Source organism: Cololabis saira, chromosome 14 (genome assembly GCF_033807715.1).
Source record: "Cololabis saira isolate AMF1-May2022 chromosome 14, fColSai1.1, whole genome shotgun sequence".
In the NCBI taxonomy this organism is placed as follows: Eukaryota; Metazoa; Chordata; class Actinopteri; order Beloniformes; family Belonidae; genus Cololabis; species Cololabis saira.
The window spans coordinates 11669009-11684217 of NC_084600.1; the positions used below are offsets into that span (position 1 = coordinate 11669009).

Sequence of the window (15209 nt, forward strand, 5' to 3'; positions counted from 1 at the left end):
TTCAATAAACCTATTATGTTGGCCCATAACGTAAGGCTATGATTTTGTAAATGGACATAATATCAGCAAGTTAATTCCGTTAGTGGGTTGTTTTTTTCGTCAGCGCAGTAATAATTGATGAACATATTTGTGTCTGTGCAGAAAATAAAAATTGTGTATCCACTCTGTATTGCTGCACATGACTCACAACAGGTTTTTTTTTTAATTTACCACAGATTGCTTTAAAACACTCAGATTACAAATTACTTTGAAACCATTCAAATATTTTTTTCATGTGGCCCAAAATTCATGGGCCACATGATTTATGGTTGTTCTGGCTGCAGCTATAGGATATTTTCATTTGTTTTAACCTTTGCATTATGAAGGTTTTCTCCTCCTTCCTCCCCTCCACGCTTCACTGTTCCGGTTAATTGAAGGAATTGCTCTTTTGGTGTCTTTACAGATTGAGAACAGTGAGGAAGAAGAGGGACAGGAGGAAGAGGCCAGTAAGGACTTCAACATTATCCCGCCATATTCTGAGAAGGATTCCAACACTGAATCGGATGCCAAAGGGAGTCAGGGGGGAGCAGCCATCCAAGCAGCGCCGCTGCTGCCATTACTGCTGCTGCCAGCTCTCCTCCTGAGCTGGGGCTGTCCGAGCCACTGAAGCCTCAATCTCATTCTCAGCTTACATTTTCCACGCACTACTGCTGTCAAATACGCCGGCACTCAGAGTGAATTACTGGAGGACAGTTGTGAAGAAGAAATGTAAATGCGCATAAAAATGATCTTTCTTTCATCATAACACTTTTTCTTCAGCCAAGATATCTCTCATCTTTAATGTCTTCAAAAACATGAACATATAAAAGAGTGCATGGATGAGTTGGGACGTGCTGTATGGGCAAATGCTCTTTCTTGAATCTTCCTCTAACTCTAAGTACATCCCCCTCTTAAAAGGAAGCTCATGGCCCAAGGCTACATACACTATACATGCACCCAGAAATACCCATACAAGACTACTCCACTCGCATGGGTACAGCTTTTCATTTCTGTTGCATTTCGGCTCTTCCTCTCCCTTTGTCATGCTTGGGTGGAGAAAAATAATCCACTTTAGGACAAACTAATAACAAAGTGAGCAATGGTTAAACTTATGTAAAATTCAAAATATATAAAGAGTATTCCTAAATCTCCCAGTTTAAGAAGCGATGACATGCAAACCAGTATATGGCTCTTCTTAATGTGAGCACTACTTTTTTTTAAATACAGCACGAAGCATTGTTCCTACCTCTCCAAATGCTTGAGAATTAGATCACAGGCTTCACTGGAAAAAACACGGTGAGAAAAGCAACATAAGCAATTACAACACCATTCAAATTGCTTGGCGTGCAGGGGGACGTCTGCAGTAAGGCTCATGGGAGAAAACTCCATTTACTGCTGTCATACACTTTTACTTTTTTACCCCTAAGAGATCTGTATTTAGTGTCCCTTCCCCATCATGTACTTTAGATGTTTTGAAAGTGAAATGCAGAGATAGGGACGGACACCGGAGGGTGAAAACCCTGCTGGCTGCTCTGATCATTGAGCAGCACATTGAGCCATTATCTCTGGCTGAAATATCCTTAGCTGATGTTAATGTTTTTATTTCTCTTACGGCTCATTTTCCTTTGAAATTAAGCAGCTGCAGGCATGCAGGTAAAATTTTTGTGGGATAAACTTCTCTAATCTGATGACAAGTTCACAAGAAGGTTTTTTCTCATTCTTTTTTTTTTTTTTTTTTTACTGCTTAATCTTTTCTACTATTGATTAATTGTGGGTATTACATTAAATGTTATGTGGAGTAACTGAACTGAAAAATTCAAATGAGACTTAACAAAACACCATCAGTACATGTTCCAATATAAATGTAAGGGGCTTTAGGAGCTCATGGATATTTTCACTCCCACTACCACAATTTTACACTGTAAATGATAGCATATCAACGTAACGACTGTACCTGGAGACAGAAATGCACTGGAAGCTTGTAAGCACTGAATCCAGGTTTTTCCAACTCAAAGTGTATATAAAGAGAGGATGGCCTTTGATAGGATGTTGGAACACATAGTCAGTCAGTGGAACATCCACTGACTGTTGCTCACTTCTGGGTAAAGTGACATCATACTGTTTTTGTGGACAGTAAAGAAAAGGTCGGTTAACAAAGCTCTGGAGTGTGACTGCGACCTTAGCTGAAAACATGTCCTGGTAGAATGATAAAACTGTATCGTCTGGTCGAATGACCAGCTGGTATTCAAATGACTTTAATGCACTCATGGAAGACGCATGCAGCCAAGGCTCATTACCTGTTATGTCACAGTGCAAAAACAGCAGCTCTGCAGAGAGTTGGGAATCAAATGTTTGTACACAGATTCCAGTAACAAGTGTCAGTATCCAGTTCTGTGTTCTGGCCTTGAGTTAACACGACTTTACATGTAATTTCACATCTCTGTAGGTTTGTTTACAATGTAATCCACATGTTCATGTCAAACATTGGTTGTATTTTCTAAGGACTTTCAAAGGAAAGACATTTTCGCTTCAAACCATCCATCTAAATTTTACAGGTAATAGGATAAGATTTCCAAATTTAGACAATTAGTAAATTATTTCAAGAAAATGTATAGAACAATTTCACATGGTAACCCACATGTAAAAACATATCAATTATACCAAATGTTTCTGACTATGATCTGTAATAACTGTTTAATTTTGTGCCAAAGCAGAAAGTATGATTTGTTAGACAAATAAAAATCACAACAGAAGTTTTCATGTCTCACAAAAAATGCTTTTGAGTGACATTAAAAAGAAAATCCTACTGTTTTTGAATATAGGACATTGTATGCTTTTTATTAGGGCCCGAGCTTACAGTGCGAAGGCCCTATTGTATCTGTAGGAATTTTTTTTCTTTTTCTTTCTTTCTTTCTTCCGACGAAAGGAGGGCCTTTTTGCCCCCTAAACGTGCCCCAAAAGTCACCAAATTTTGCACGCAAGTCAGGCCTGGCGAAAAATGTGATATTTAATGCTTTGCATTAATGGGCGTGGCAAAATGGCTCAACAGCGCCACCTAGAAAACTTTGTGCCCCCCACAATACGGTTTGACGTACATGCACGAAAATCGGTACACACGTGTATCATGTCGCAACTTAAAGAAAAGTATCTTGGCGCCATGGCCGAAACCGAACAGGAAGTCGGCCATTTTGAACATTTTGAATTTATGGTGTAATTTTGTCGCAATTTATGCCATTCCTTCGGCAGTTAATTCAGCCCGAACCGTAACGTGCACCCAGGTGTGTTATACATCAAAATGTGCGTCTCCATCCTGCGACGACGCACATTACTTTTCTCAGTCAAAAGCGTTACCGTGGTGACGATAGACGCCAAAAAGCGCGCCCCCCCTTCATCTGGTTGGTCCATACAGATAAAACTTCGTGCCTCAAGCCCCATAATACGGTTTGACGTACATGCACGAAAATCGGTACACACCTGTATCATGTCACAACTTAAAGAAAAGTCTCTTGGCGCCATGGCTGAAACCAAACAGGAAGTCAGCCATTTTGAATGAATCGTGTAATTTTGGCATAATTTATGCCATTTCTTCAGCCGTTAATTCAGTCCGAACCATAACATGCATTGTGTTATACATCAAAATGTGCGTCTAGATCCTGCGACAATGGGCATTACTTTTCTCAGTCAAAAGTGTTACCGTGGCGACGATAGACGCCAAAAAGCGCGCCCCCCCTTCATCTGGTTGGTCCATACAGATAAAACTTCGTGCCTCAAGCCCCATAATACGGTTTGACGTACATGCACGAAAATCGGTACACACCTGTATCATGTCACAACTTAAAGAAAAGTCTCTTGGCGCCATGGCTGAAACCAAACAGGAAGTCAGCCATTTTGAATGAATCGTGTAATTTTGGCATAATTTATGCCATTTCTTCAGCCGTTAATTCAGTCCGAACCATAACATGCATTGTGTTATACATCAAAATGTGCGTCTAGATCCTGCGACAATGGGCATTACTTTTCTCAGTCAAAAGTGTTACCGTGGCGACGATAGACGCCAAAAAGCGCGCCCCCCCTTCATCCGGTTGGTCTATATTTGATAGTTCCTACTTTCTGCCATAACTTTTGCATGGTTTGACATAAAGACTCGTGGGTGGTGTCATTGGATTTGGTTTAGAGTCCTTAACCTTCATTTGTGTAAATTGGCTCCGCCCCTTCTTCGGATTGGTCGATATTTCATAGTTCCTATTTTCTGCCATAACTTTTGAATGGTTTGACATAGAGAGTCGTGGGTGGTGTCATTTCTGATATACTTATGGGGGGCGGTGGCCATGAGTGCGGGGGCCCGTTCATCACTGCTTGCAGCTTTAATTTCTTATTTTGATTGTGGTCCGTAAGATGACAGGGGGGTGTTGTTGGCAAAAAATGTTAACATTTATAATTTAAGTGTAAACTGTAGGCTTAAAGGAGCATGAAGCTCCTTTTAAGAAATTTGCCACGATGGCCGTCGGGGGTACTGCAGCCAACAGTGAAGCCGGCACGGGAGAACGGGGAGAACGCGCATGCAGCGTCATGTGACGTCACATCCGCAGGACAGCGCGGTAAATTCAGCCCCCGAATTGCAGCACATTTTGCAGCACACAGCCTGTTCAAGGCAAAGGAGAGATACACTAGAGGGCTCATTCGTTTTGTTTTGGAACGCTTCATCTGACATTATTACTAGAAAACTTAAAAGGTTTACGAATTTTTTTCATAAATCCTGCCTCAAGCTCCTTTAATTAGTGAACATTTTAAATACATGTTAATCTATGCATACACCTTAATTAGCTTTAATTAAACTGAATGGCCTCTACTGATAAGTCACTTTTCCCCTGCATATTGACTTTGGAAAAACGGACCCAGGACTCTGGTATCTATATTTCACTCTTGACTGACAAAAGTGATTTTAGGGTCTTCAGGCTTTTACAACCAAAATTATGCTGCAGTGGAATGACTTTTAGAATAAAAAATAAATAAAAAATAAAAAGCTGTAACAGATTCCGGCATCAGCCCACACTTTAATTACAAAAAGTGCAGCATGAAGGCCTTGAGTCTTTGTTTTATATGTCCAAGCTCAGACAGATGTCTACAAAGTTAAGTTGTATTAATCCCACAGAGGGGGATATTTTCTACTTTCTACAATTATTTATGAGCTCTCAAGATGTTTTACATGCTTTTACCCATTTACTTCAAGCTTTTTCCACTTAAAATTATAACATTTTATAAAGACTGGTTATATTGCTACTGCCTGAACATAAGTTTTTCACACACAGAAGAGCTATATTTTGGATTGAAACATGACCAGAGATCAGTAGGATGCCCTCTGGCTGGAAGATTGGTAGATCAACACCTAGCCCCATCACATAGATAGGAAAGGGCTATAGATTAGTGACAAAATATTATAAGCACTGTAGTGTCAGTGTGTGTGTGTGAATGGGTAAATGAGAAGCACAATGTAAAGTTGGATGACGTTTAAAAGGTACACTCTTCAATTGATTAGAAAAACAAAAACAGCTTGAAAACCAGCATCATATTCACTTCTTAGTCACAGGGCTCATTAAAGGGATAATGTTGATCATTTTGATGTGATATAGCATCAATGCAAACAAGGACTAAACTTTTAGTATGTTTATATTATTCTTCATGAAAAGTATAGTCTTAACTCCTGGCTGAGATTGTGAGACATCTGGTAGTATTTAGTAGGGCTTTATGGCTTTTGCATCAATTTCGCACCTTGTTGCAGAAAAAGAAAAAAAAAAAAATTCTATCACCGTCAGTTTTTATCGTTGGTTGTGTGGGATGATATTAGATAAATGGCTGTGTGTGGATAAATAGTATAAACTTTGACGGATCACACATCATTTTGTTTTTTGGTTAGCTTTTGTAAATATGTTCTTGTATTGTTGCTGGTGGTGTTCTCAGTCAATGTTACATCATTCTTGACAAAATTAGGGTGCAAAAGAGCTCAGTTGTGAGTGCCACTACAGTCTGTTAGAAATGGGATATTGGAGTCTTATTTGTGTATTCATTGAATTTATAAACAAAACCCTCTAAAAAAAATTTTTTTTCCAGTAATTAAAGATGACATTGGTCATAATGTACAGGCAGCAAGAAATACAGCAATAACATATAAATGATTGATGAGAAATTCAACCTCAAATCAGAAAAAATATTGGGACCTTATTAAAAAGAAGTATCTACTCCGATTGTTCAATTAAGTTAGATTGTTTTTTGAGAATAGATTTGTTTTATTTCATTAGTTAATATAAATAATTTCCACATTTCAGGCGTGAAAAACAATAGAAAAACCGCTGGGCATTCTGGGGTGATAAATATGTTTTTACAAATGTTGTTTTAAACAGAAGATGTCAACCGGTGATTGTAGTAATGATTTTGCACAAAAGCAGAAATACTGACTCTTCATACTGATTCTTCAGTAATTCAGGGAGCATTCACACAGTAAAGTAGACTGAGATTTTATTTTAAAAAAGGCATTTTCAAGGGTGCTAATGCATTTAATTTTAATGCAAACCAACATTCTGCATACATGACAAAGACACAACTGAGAAAGAAGTAAGTTTGGGTTCTGCACCAGCCTGCCCACAGTCGGACCTGTCCATGACTGAGAATGTGTGGAGAATGTTGAAACATATTGTTGTACAGCTTATGGGGGCGAATATACTTGCTGTTCAGAACGCATATGCATCATGGCCGCCACCCGTATCCTGCGTTCGTTTGTCAAGTCGACAGGCACGTTCTCCAAAAAACACTGAACGCGTACGCGACCTGCAGTTCTCACTCTGCCCGCGAGTGGCGCTGGTCCAGATCAGTGTTGCTGGTCTAGGTCAGAGGCGCTGGTCCCGGTCCGATACCAGCTGACCACAAGTGACCAGACGCAAGGTTGGAAACTTGCGGACTGTTTTGAAGAGAAGCTGAGCAGCTGTTATCCTCACATTTATGATGTGACATCGCCGCTGCACAGTGACAAACATGCCTCAAAATAGCGGGCGGCAGATCAACACAGTCCTGGTGCAGAGAGTCGTGCTCATGTCCGCTCGTAGGAAGATGCAGCGGTGATGGCGCTGGTGGGCTGTTTTGCCCACCGATCAAACGTGTGAGGATTTGGAGGTTTTTCAGTCATCGCTCCACCCACACCGACTTTGCTCCAGATATTTCGGTAAATTAATCTCCTGACGACATGCTTCTCCACCTGGCTGCTGCAGCTCGTCCCCGTCAGGTAGCACAGCCAGCTCTCTGCTGCGGTGTGTCTGGTTTTAAGCTGAATCAGCGGGACAATCCCATGATCTAACAAGTCGTCAAACGAAGCGGAGGAAATGCGGAAATATCGCCGCTGTCTCTCATCATCAGTTGCTGCATTGGCAGGACAAACGAGCTCCAGTCTCCCGACGGTTCTGGTTGAACGGCCTGACAAACCAACTCCGATCGCGTTTTCTTTACTGAGATCACAAGAAAAGCAGAGCAGTGATCTCCTTTTCATCTGTGTTGCTGTCTTGTATATTTATCTTTATTCCATCAGCTGGTTTATTAAACTACTACCAAATATTTCATTAGTTTTTTAACTCTGGCTCTGCTTACTGCCCTCAACCGGTCACCCCCGGTACGACGCGTTCTCCTTGCGTACTACGCGAGCAACGATGTTGCTTGGTTGTGAACATGAACGGACGCAAACGCAGGCTCAAACAGCAAGTATATCCGCCCCTTAAGATGTGTTAGCAGGAAGAATAGGAGAAAGAATAACTACCAAAATGTTTCTTCATTTGGCATCCTTATTGCTAGAACACCATTTTAATGCAGAAATGGCAACGTTACAAAAGTGGTAAATGCTTCAGTGAAATAGCCGGATCATGGCAACAAATAACCAAACTGAAGAAGTATTTCAAGAAAGAAAACGGCTTCTCACTTACCATTTTTAAGTTAGGGTATGAGGAAACATCAGCAAATTGTACAGCACAACTCTTTTAAATTAAAACTCAGAATCTCCTTTTGGTAATCACAAGTGACCATGTACCTCCCAGGAGGTGCTTGAATCCTTTAACCGATCACTGTGCTCATAATATGTAAATCATCAGCATTTATGTTAATATATTTATTACTTTAGTACTCAGTGAACTCATTTGTAGATAATTCTGTGTCAACCTACAGGACTTCTCGTCATTTGTTGCGTTGAATAACTCAGACATGAACAATGACTCTTCTAGAGGTAAAGAAAATGAGGTTTTCTTATTAATATGATAATTTAATTTAATTTAATAATATAGGATAAGTGGAAGAAGATGGATGGATGGATGGATGGATGGATGGATGGATGGATGGATGGATGGATGGATGGATGGATGGATGGATGGATGATAATTTGTGTAGGAACCCATCCATCCATCCATTTTCCGCTGCTTATCCGGATCCGGGTTGCGGGGGCAGCAGCCTCAACAGGGATGCCCAGACTTCCTTCACCCCAGACACTTCCTCCAGCTCTTCCGAGGGGAATCCGAGGCGTTCCCAGGCCAGCCGAGAGACATAGTCTCTCCAGCGTGTCCTGGGTCTTCCCTGGGGTCTCGGTTTTGGAGGTGCTAATTCTCATCCCTGCCGCGTCGCACTCGGCCTCAAACCGCCCCAGCACATGCTGAAGGTCCCAGTCCGATGAAGCCAACAGGACAACATCATCCGCAAAAAGCAGAGATGAAATACTGAGGTTCCCAAACCGGATCCCCTCCAGCCCCTGGCTATGCCTAGAAATCCTGTCCATAAAAATTATGAACAGGACCGGTGACAAAGGGCAGCCCTGCCGGAATCCAACATGCACAAGGAACAAGTCTGACCTACTGCCGGCAATGCGAACCAGACTCCTGCTCCAATCATACAGAGACCGGACAGCCCTTAATACAGGGCCCCGGACTTCAGACTCACTGACGCCCCACAGAATGGCACGAGGGACACGGTCAATGCCTTCTCCAGATCCACAAAGCACATGTAGACTGGTTGGGCAAATTCCCATGAACCCTCAAGCACCCTGCAGAGGGTATAGAGCTCGTCCAGTGTTCCACGGCCGGAACGAAAACCGAATTGTTCCTCCTGAATCCGAGGTTCAACTATCGGCCGTGTTCTCCTCTCCAGTACCCTGGCGTAGACTTTCCCGGGGAGGCTGAGAAATGTGATCCCCCTATAGTTGGAACACACTCTCCGGTCCCCCTTTTTAAAAAGAGGGACCACCACCCTGGTTTGCCACTCCAGCGGTACTGTCCCCTTCCTCCAGAGTACTGCTTCCCCCTTCTGAGGCGCCGAACGGTCCGCCAGAATTTCCTCAAGGCCGACCGAAAGTCTTCTTCCATGGCCTCACCAAACTCCTCCCAGACCCGAGTTTTTGCCTCCAGGACTACCCGAGCTGTGGCTTGCTTGCTCCTCTACTGCGTCAGGAGTCCCACAGGCTAACATAGCCCGGTAGGACTCTTCAGTCTGATGGCATCATTTACTTCCGGTGTCCACCACCGGGTTCTAGGATTGCCACCACGACAGGCACCGGAGACCTTGCGTCCACAACTTCGAGCCGCCGCGTCGACAATGGAAGCAGAGAACATGGTCCATTCGGACTCAATGTCCCCCGCCTCCCCCGGGATCTGAGAGAAGCTCTCTCGGAGGTGGGAGTTGAAGACGTCCCTGACAGAGGGCTCAGCCAGACGTTCCCAACAGACCCTCACAACCCGTTTGGGTCTGCCCGGTCTGTCCAACCTCTTCCACCGCCAGCGCATCCAACTCACCACCAGGTGGTGATCAGTTGACAGCTCAGCCCCTCTCTTCACCCCAGTGTCCAAGAGATGCTGCCGAAGGTCAGATGAAACGACAACAAAGTCGATCATTGACCTCCGGCCTAGGGTGTCCTGGTGCCATGTGCACTGATGGACACCCTTATGCCCGAACATGGTGTTTGTTATGGACAAACCCTGGCTAGCACGGCCGTTCCTCCCAATCACGCCTTTCAAGGTATCACTGTCATTGCCCACGTGAGCGTTGAAGTCCCCCAGTAGAACAATGGAGTCCCCAGTTGGAGCACCATCAAGTACCCCTCCCAGGGACTCCAAGAAGACCGGGTACTCCGCACTGCCGTGGATGTCTGCTGTGTGCTGCTGACGTCCCCGACCACCCCAGTCTGGCCTTCGGCAGGAGGGTCCCCCCTTATGAGCCTGGTCCTGGTCAAGGTTTCTTCCCTCCTAAAGGGGAGTTTTTCCTTGCCACTGTTTGGCTTAAGGCTTTTTCTCCCACTAGCGTAGTTTTTACCCGCCATTGTTTATGTAATAATTGCTCGGGGTTTATGTTCTGGGTCTCTGGAAAGCGTCTAGAGACAACTTTTATTGTATTAGACGCTATACAAATAAAAAAAAAAATTGAAACTGCTGTTCGGCCCGTAGGCACAAACAACAGTGAGAGACCTTTTCCCGACCCGAAGGCGCAGGGAAGCGACCCTCTCGTTCACCGGGGTAAACTCCAACATATTGCGACTAAGCTGAGGGGCTATAAACAAGCCCACACCAGCTCGCCGTCTCTCACCCTGGGCAACTCCAGAGTAATGGAGGGTCCATCCCCTTTCATGGAGCTGGGTTCCAGAGCCCAAGCTATGTATGGAGGTGAGCCCGACTATCTCTAGCTGGTATCTCTCAACCACTTCTTCTACTTCTTGTTTTTTTTTGAGAAACCCACAACGGTAGTCTCTGAGTAGCTCAAACCATCTGTGACATTTCTCTTTTCTGAAGAGTGCTTTTGAAGCCTTTAACTGCATGGTGTCAAGTTACAAATGGGAATAACAAGGAGTCCTGGAAGCAGTCTTGGACACTTTAGTTCAGTTACCAAAAGTTAGCTATTTTAGCTTAGCTTACTTAGCTTATGCTAACCTATGATGCTAATTAATATTACATTTATCATAACCAAATCTAGCCAGACATCCTTATTTCAAATGTTGCTACCGAAACAATGCTGCCAATGCTGAAACAAGTCCTGACACAGGGGTGGGCAAGCAACTGCAAGCGTTGGGATGAGCATATTGGCGAGTTCTAGCAGGCTGCCGCCTATTTTCGTTTCGTTTGCCAGGACTCGTTTTGGATGGTTAGGGTCTGGCATTCAACTTGGAAGCTCCTCAAATGATCTGATGAGAAAATCGCTTGACCCAGCTGCTATTAGAAGTAGAAATAGCTGTAAACAGTCCAGCTGGTCTCCCCTGGTTATCCATGGCCCAAACACCTATAGTAGGCTATAGCTTTTCAAATTTCTTTCCAAATTGTTTGCCCAACATTTCCACATTTATGTAAATCTTATCACATTTTATCATACATTTATTATATGCTGTTCATTAAAAATGCAATGAAAAAATACTCTTCTGAAATGAAAGTCAGTCAAAAGAAAACTCCAAAATTGTGAGAAATGCAGTTTTGCAGATACAAATGTAATACAAGTTTGCTGTTTCCAGCTTTGAACCAAAGACGTATAAAAATGTTTTTACTTTCAAGGATAAAAGGGAGAATAGCTCCTTAACAAAGGAGCAGATTGTGTTACAAACCAGCTTCATTAACTTGAATAAACAGCCAATTATGTACAAACTGTAGAGCAGAGATGAAGAGCTACAGAATGCAGGGTCAAATGTCTGAAGGCATTCATCATCCCAAAATGTGGCATTGGTTTCTCTGATTAGTGCACCTCAGATGAGAAAGGGTAAACTAATCAGCAAAATCAAGCACAGTGCTCAATTTGCTGATAGAAAGAAATGAATTTCATCTCGTCTTTTCAGGGAGCTATGCTCATATTTTCGAAATTTGTTCATATTGTCTGTGTATGATTTATATAAAAGTTTGATATTTACTCCTGCGATGTGGAGAACATTGGCTTTCCAGGGGTTGTTTGAGGATTTAGATTGCTTTTATGTATTTTCTCTATGTATTAGTGGTCTTACAGCAGCTTCTGCATGTGTATTTGCCTCCTTCTTCTTCTTCTTATTCGTGTGAGAGGAGGTTGAATGAGGGAGAGAGTGGGAGTGAAAGATATTGGTGAAATTCTCCATAATTCGGTCCTTTTTCTTCATATTTTTTGTCTTGTGGTGGTTTATGTAGGTGTTTGTGGTTGCACGGGTAGATTTTGGGGGGTTAGGTTAGTTTGTATTTTTGTGTGTTTGTCCACGCTGGCCTGAGGCCTGAGGGGTGAAAAAAAAGTAGTTCAGTACGAGAAGAAAAGAAAAGCAGGTAGGATGTGTGTGAGGTAGGGAGATATTGCACATCTCGTTATTATTGTCCATTGCTACTGTGATCAGCCTGGTTGTGGAGTCTGATGGCAGCGGGGAGGAAGGACCTGCGAAGCCTCTCAGTGACGCATCGCGGGTGACGAAGTCAGTCGCTGATGGAGCTCTCCAGGGCTCTGACAGTCTCACAAAGGGGGTGGGAGACATTGTCCATTATGGATGACAGCTTAGCCACCATCCTCCTCTCCCCCACCACCTCCACAGGATGGAGACTGCAGCCCAGGACAGAGCCGGCTTTCCTCACCACTTTGTCCAGTCTCTTCCTCTCTGCTGCTGCTCCAGCAGACCACACCATAAAAGATGGCCGACGCCACCACAGAGTCATAGAAGGTCCTCAGGAGGCCGTCCCTCACTCCAAAGGACCTCAGTCTGCGCAGCAGGTGGAGTCTGCTTTGGCCTTTCTTGTAAAGTGCCTGTGTGTTTATGGTCCAGTCCAGTTTTTTGTTCAGGTGAACACCCAGGTACTTGTAAGAGCCCAGATATACTTGCAGTTCATGGCCGCCAGGCGTATCCTGTGTTCATTTGACGCGTCGACGTGCACGTTCTCAAAAAGACACTGAACGCGTACGCGACCTGCAGTTCTCGCTGTGGCTGCGAGTGGCGCTGGTCCCGGTCAGATACCAGCTGGCCGCAAGTGACGACGCGGAGGTTGCTGGCGCTGTTTCCTTTGCCGAGATCACAACCAAAGCAATGTTATAATCTCCTCTTCATCCAATGTTGTCACGTTAACTTGTTCGTTGTTCTAATCTGCTACTGCTACTACCAGTGCTACTACCGCTACTACTAAATATTTAATCACTTTTCCGATTGGTGGTGCACGCGAATGGACGTGAACGGATACGAACGCAAGCACCAACAGCAAGTATATCTGGGCTCTAAGAGTCCACTATCTCTATGTCCATTCCCTGGATGTTCACCAGAGAGGGTGAACATCCAGTGCCAGTGACTTTGTGCCGGCAGAAGTCTGCTACCAGCTCCTTCGTTTTCCCAGCATTGATCTGGAGGTTTCACTGGCACCAGTCCACAAATCTGTGGTTCAGTTCTAGGTACTCCCTATAAGTCGTATATAAGTCGCTGGTCCCACTGGCCTCTCCTCAGAGGAGATGAATAACTTTCATAGTTATGAACGTATCACTGGTGATAGGATAAAGGAGTTGATGTATTTAATTCCAATGCACTTTTTGCAGGACTTTGCAGTTCTTTTTCAATGATCTTGGGTTCATGTGCGAAGTAGTTTGATTTTTACACATCATTCCTTCATTATTAATCTGATGACAAATACAGTGTGTTTAAAAAGTCAAATAATTGGGGACATAATGAAGCATTTTATGACAGATAAAATTGTAATTACTATGGTTAGAGTCAGAATTGCAAGAATTATTGTTAATCAATGCATTGCCCTTTCAAGCTGAGTAAATCAAAGTCTGATTGTAGAGTTTCAGAGCTCAAATGTCATCAAGTTTTCCTTCCGTCTGGCGTGACATTCTTCTCTCCCTCAAATCTCTCTAATTGACAAAAGAGGCAAATAACATTTGCAGGAGTATATGTACCTTGGTTTTGGCTCACTTTGTAAAAATGATATTGTTGTTTGATTATTTATTTAGCAAGACATAAGTAAAAAAACAAGCAAAATCAACAAATGAAAAAATGATTGACAACAAAAGCTATGACAGCTGCAATGAAAACAGTAGGTGTTTAAAACAAAAACTGTTGCACTTATCATCCCTACATAAATCCCTGGATCCCTGTTGTGTTAGAATTAGAAGCACATCCACACTCTTCTCCTCTATTAATATAATTTTACAATCATCTCATTTATGTGACATTATTGTTCTGTTGGTGATGTCAGACTGTCCAAACCTTGATATTTTTCATAGCATGAATAATATTTGTCCTAATTAAGCTGGATGATGTGAGGTGATAAGGGAGCTACAAATTACAGTCCAATCTTCCAGCATCATCCTCTCTGGCCTCTGACTGTTTTCTGTTTTCACATTACTATAGTTGACCAATTGCACCCTCCACTTACTAAAATGTGCAGTCAGTTACCATTCCTGTAATGTATTTTACTCAGAATGAAATGTAACAATGACAATATACATGTGTTTGCAGTATATCCTCTGCTTAGTATACCTCAGTGAGAAAAAAATAAATACTGAGGGAGAGGTTGAGGTAAGCAGGCCAGAGCTCTAATCCAGCCTGTGAACTCCCACACCCAAAACAAAGTTGGTATCTGAAGGATGCCATGGGATAAACTTAGCCGGGTATTTACAAAAATGAATATTTCACCCTCTACGTTTTGAAAAATACCATCATTTACACAAACCCGCATAAATACGCTGTTAACGGGTGCTATGAGCATGACAAACGTACAGGGGGCAGTGTAACGAGAAGCATAAAGTCATGCTAGCCAATCGGAATCCTGGAAAAAAAGATCAACAAATGACACGAGTAACTTCCAGTTACTTCCCAGATGGAACGAGAGTCTTTCATTTGAAGTGATAGAGAAGTGGAGTTACTTTTAAGTGTGACGTTACAATATAAAACAAGTAAAATACAAGAAAATATTGACGGTGGCCAAACAAATTGTAAACACAGGTCACACTCATGACGCTGGTGACGTTTCTGTCACATAATGTGACGTTCTGAAGCCTAAATGTCCGTTTCCCTCCGTTTACAAGCAAACGTGAAGACGGAGTTTTTGTAAATTCCCACTTTGGCCGGAGTTTTCAGGAATTATCGTTTTTGGTGACTTTGAGCTTCGTTTTCATGTAAACGAACGGCCAAAACGCATGAAAACACCACCGTTTTTGCTACGTGTAAACAGGGCCTTAAAGAGACCTCAACTCTGAGCTGTTTG

At 42.9% G+C, this 15209-nt stretch overlaps 1 protein-coding gene across 2 annotated transcripts in view; it reads left to right on the plus strand.

The window, feature by feature from the left end:
- gfra3 (GDNF family receptor alpha 3) overlaps window positions 1-2813 on the plus strand; it is a 48300-nt gene extending 45487 nt beyond the window's left edge. For both annotated transcript variants that reach the window (XM_061739683.1, XM_061739684.1), the window contains exon 8: window positions 443-2813. In XM_061739683.1, the coding sequence (XP_061595667.1) occupies window positions 443-646 (204 nt within the window). In that variant the 3' untranslated portion in view covers window positions 647-2813. The remainder of the gene's footprint in view (window positions 1-442) is intronic.
- The last annotated feature ends 12396 nt before the right edge of the window (window positions 2814-15209 follow it).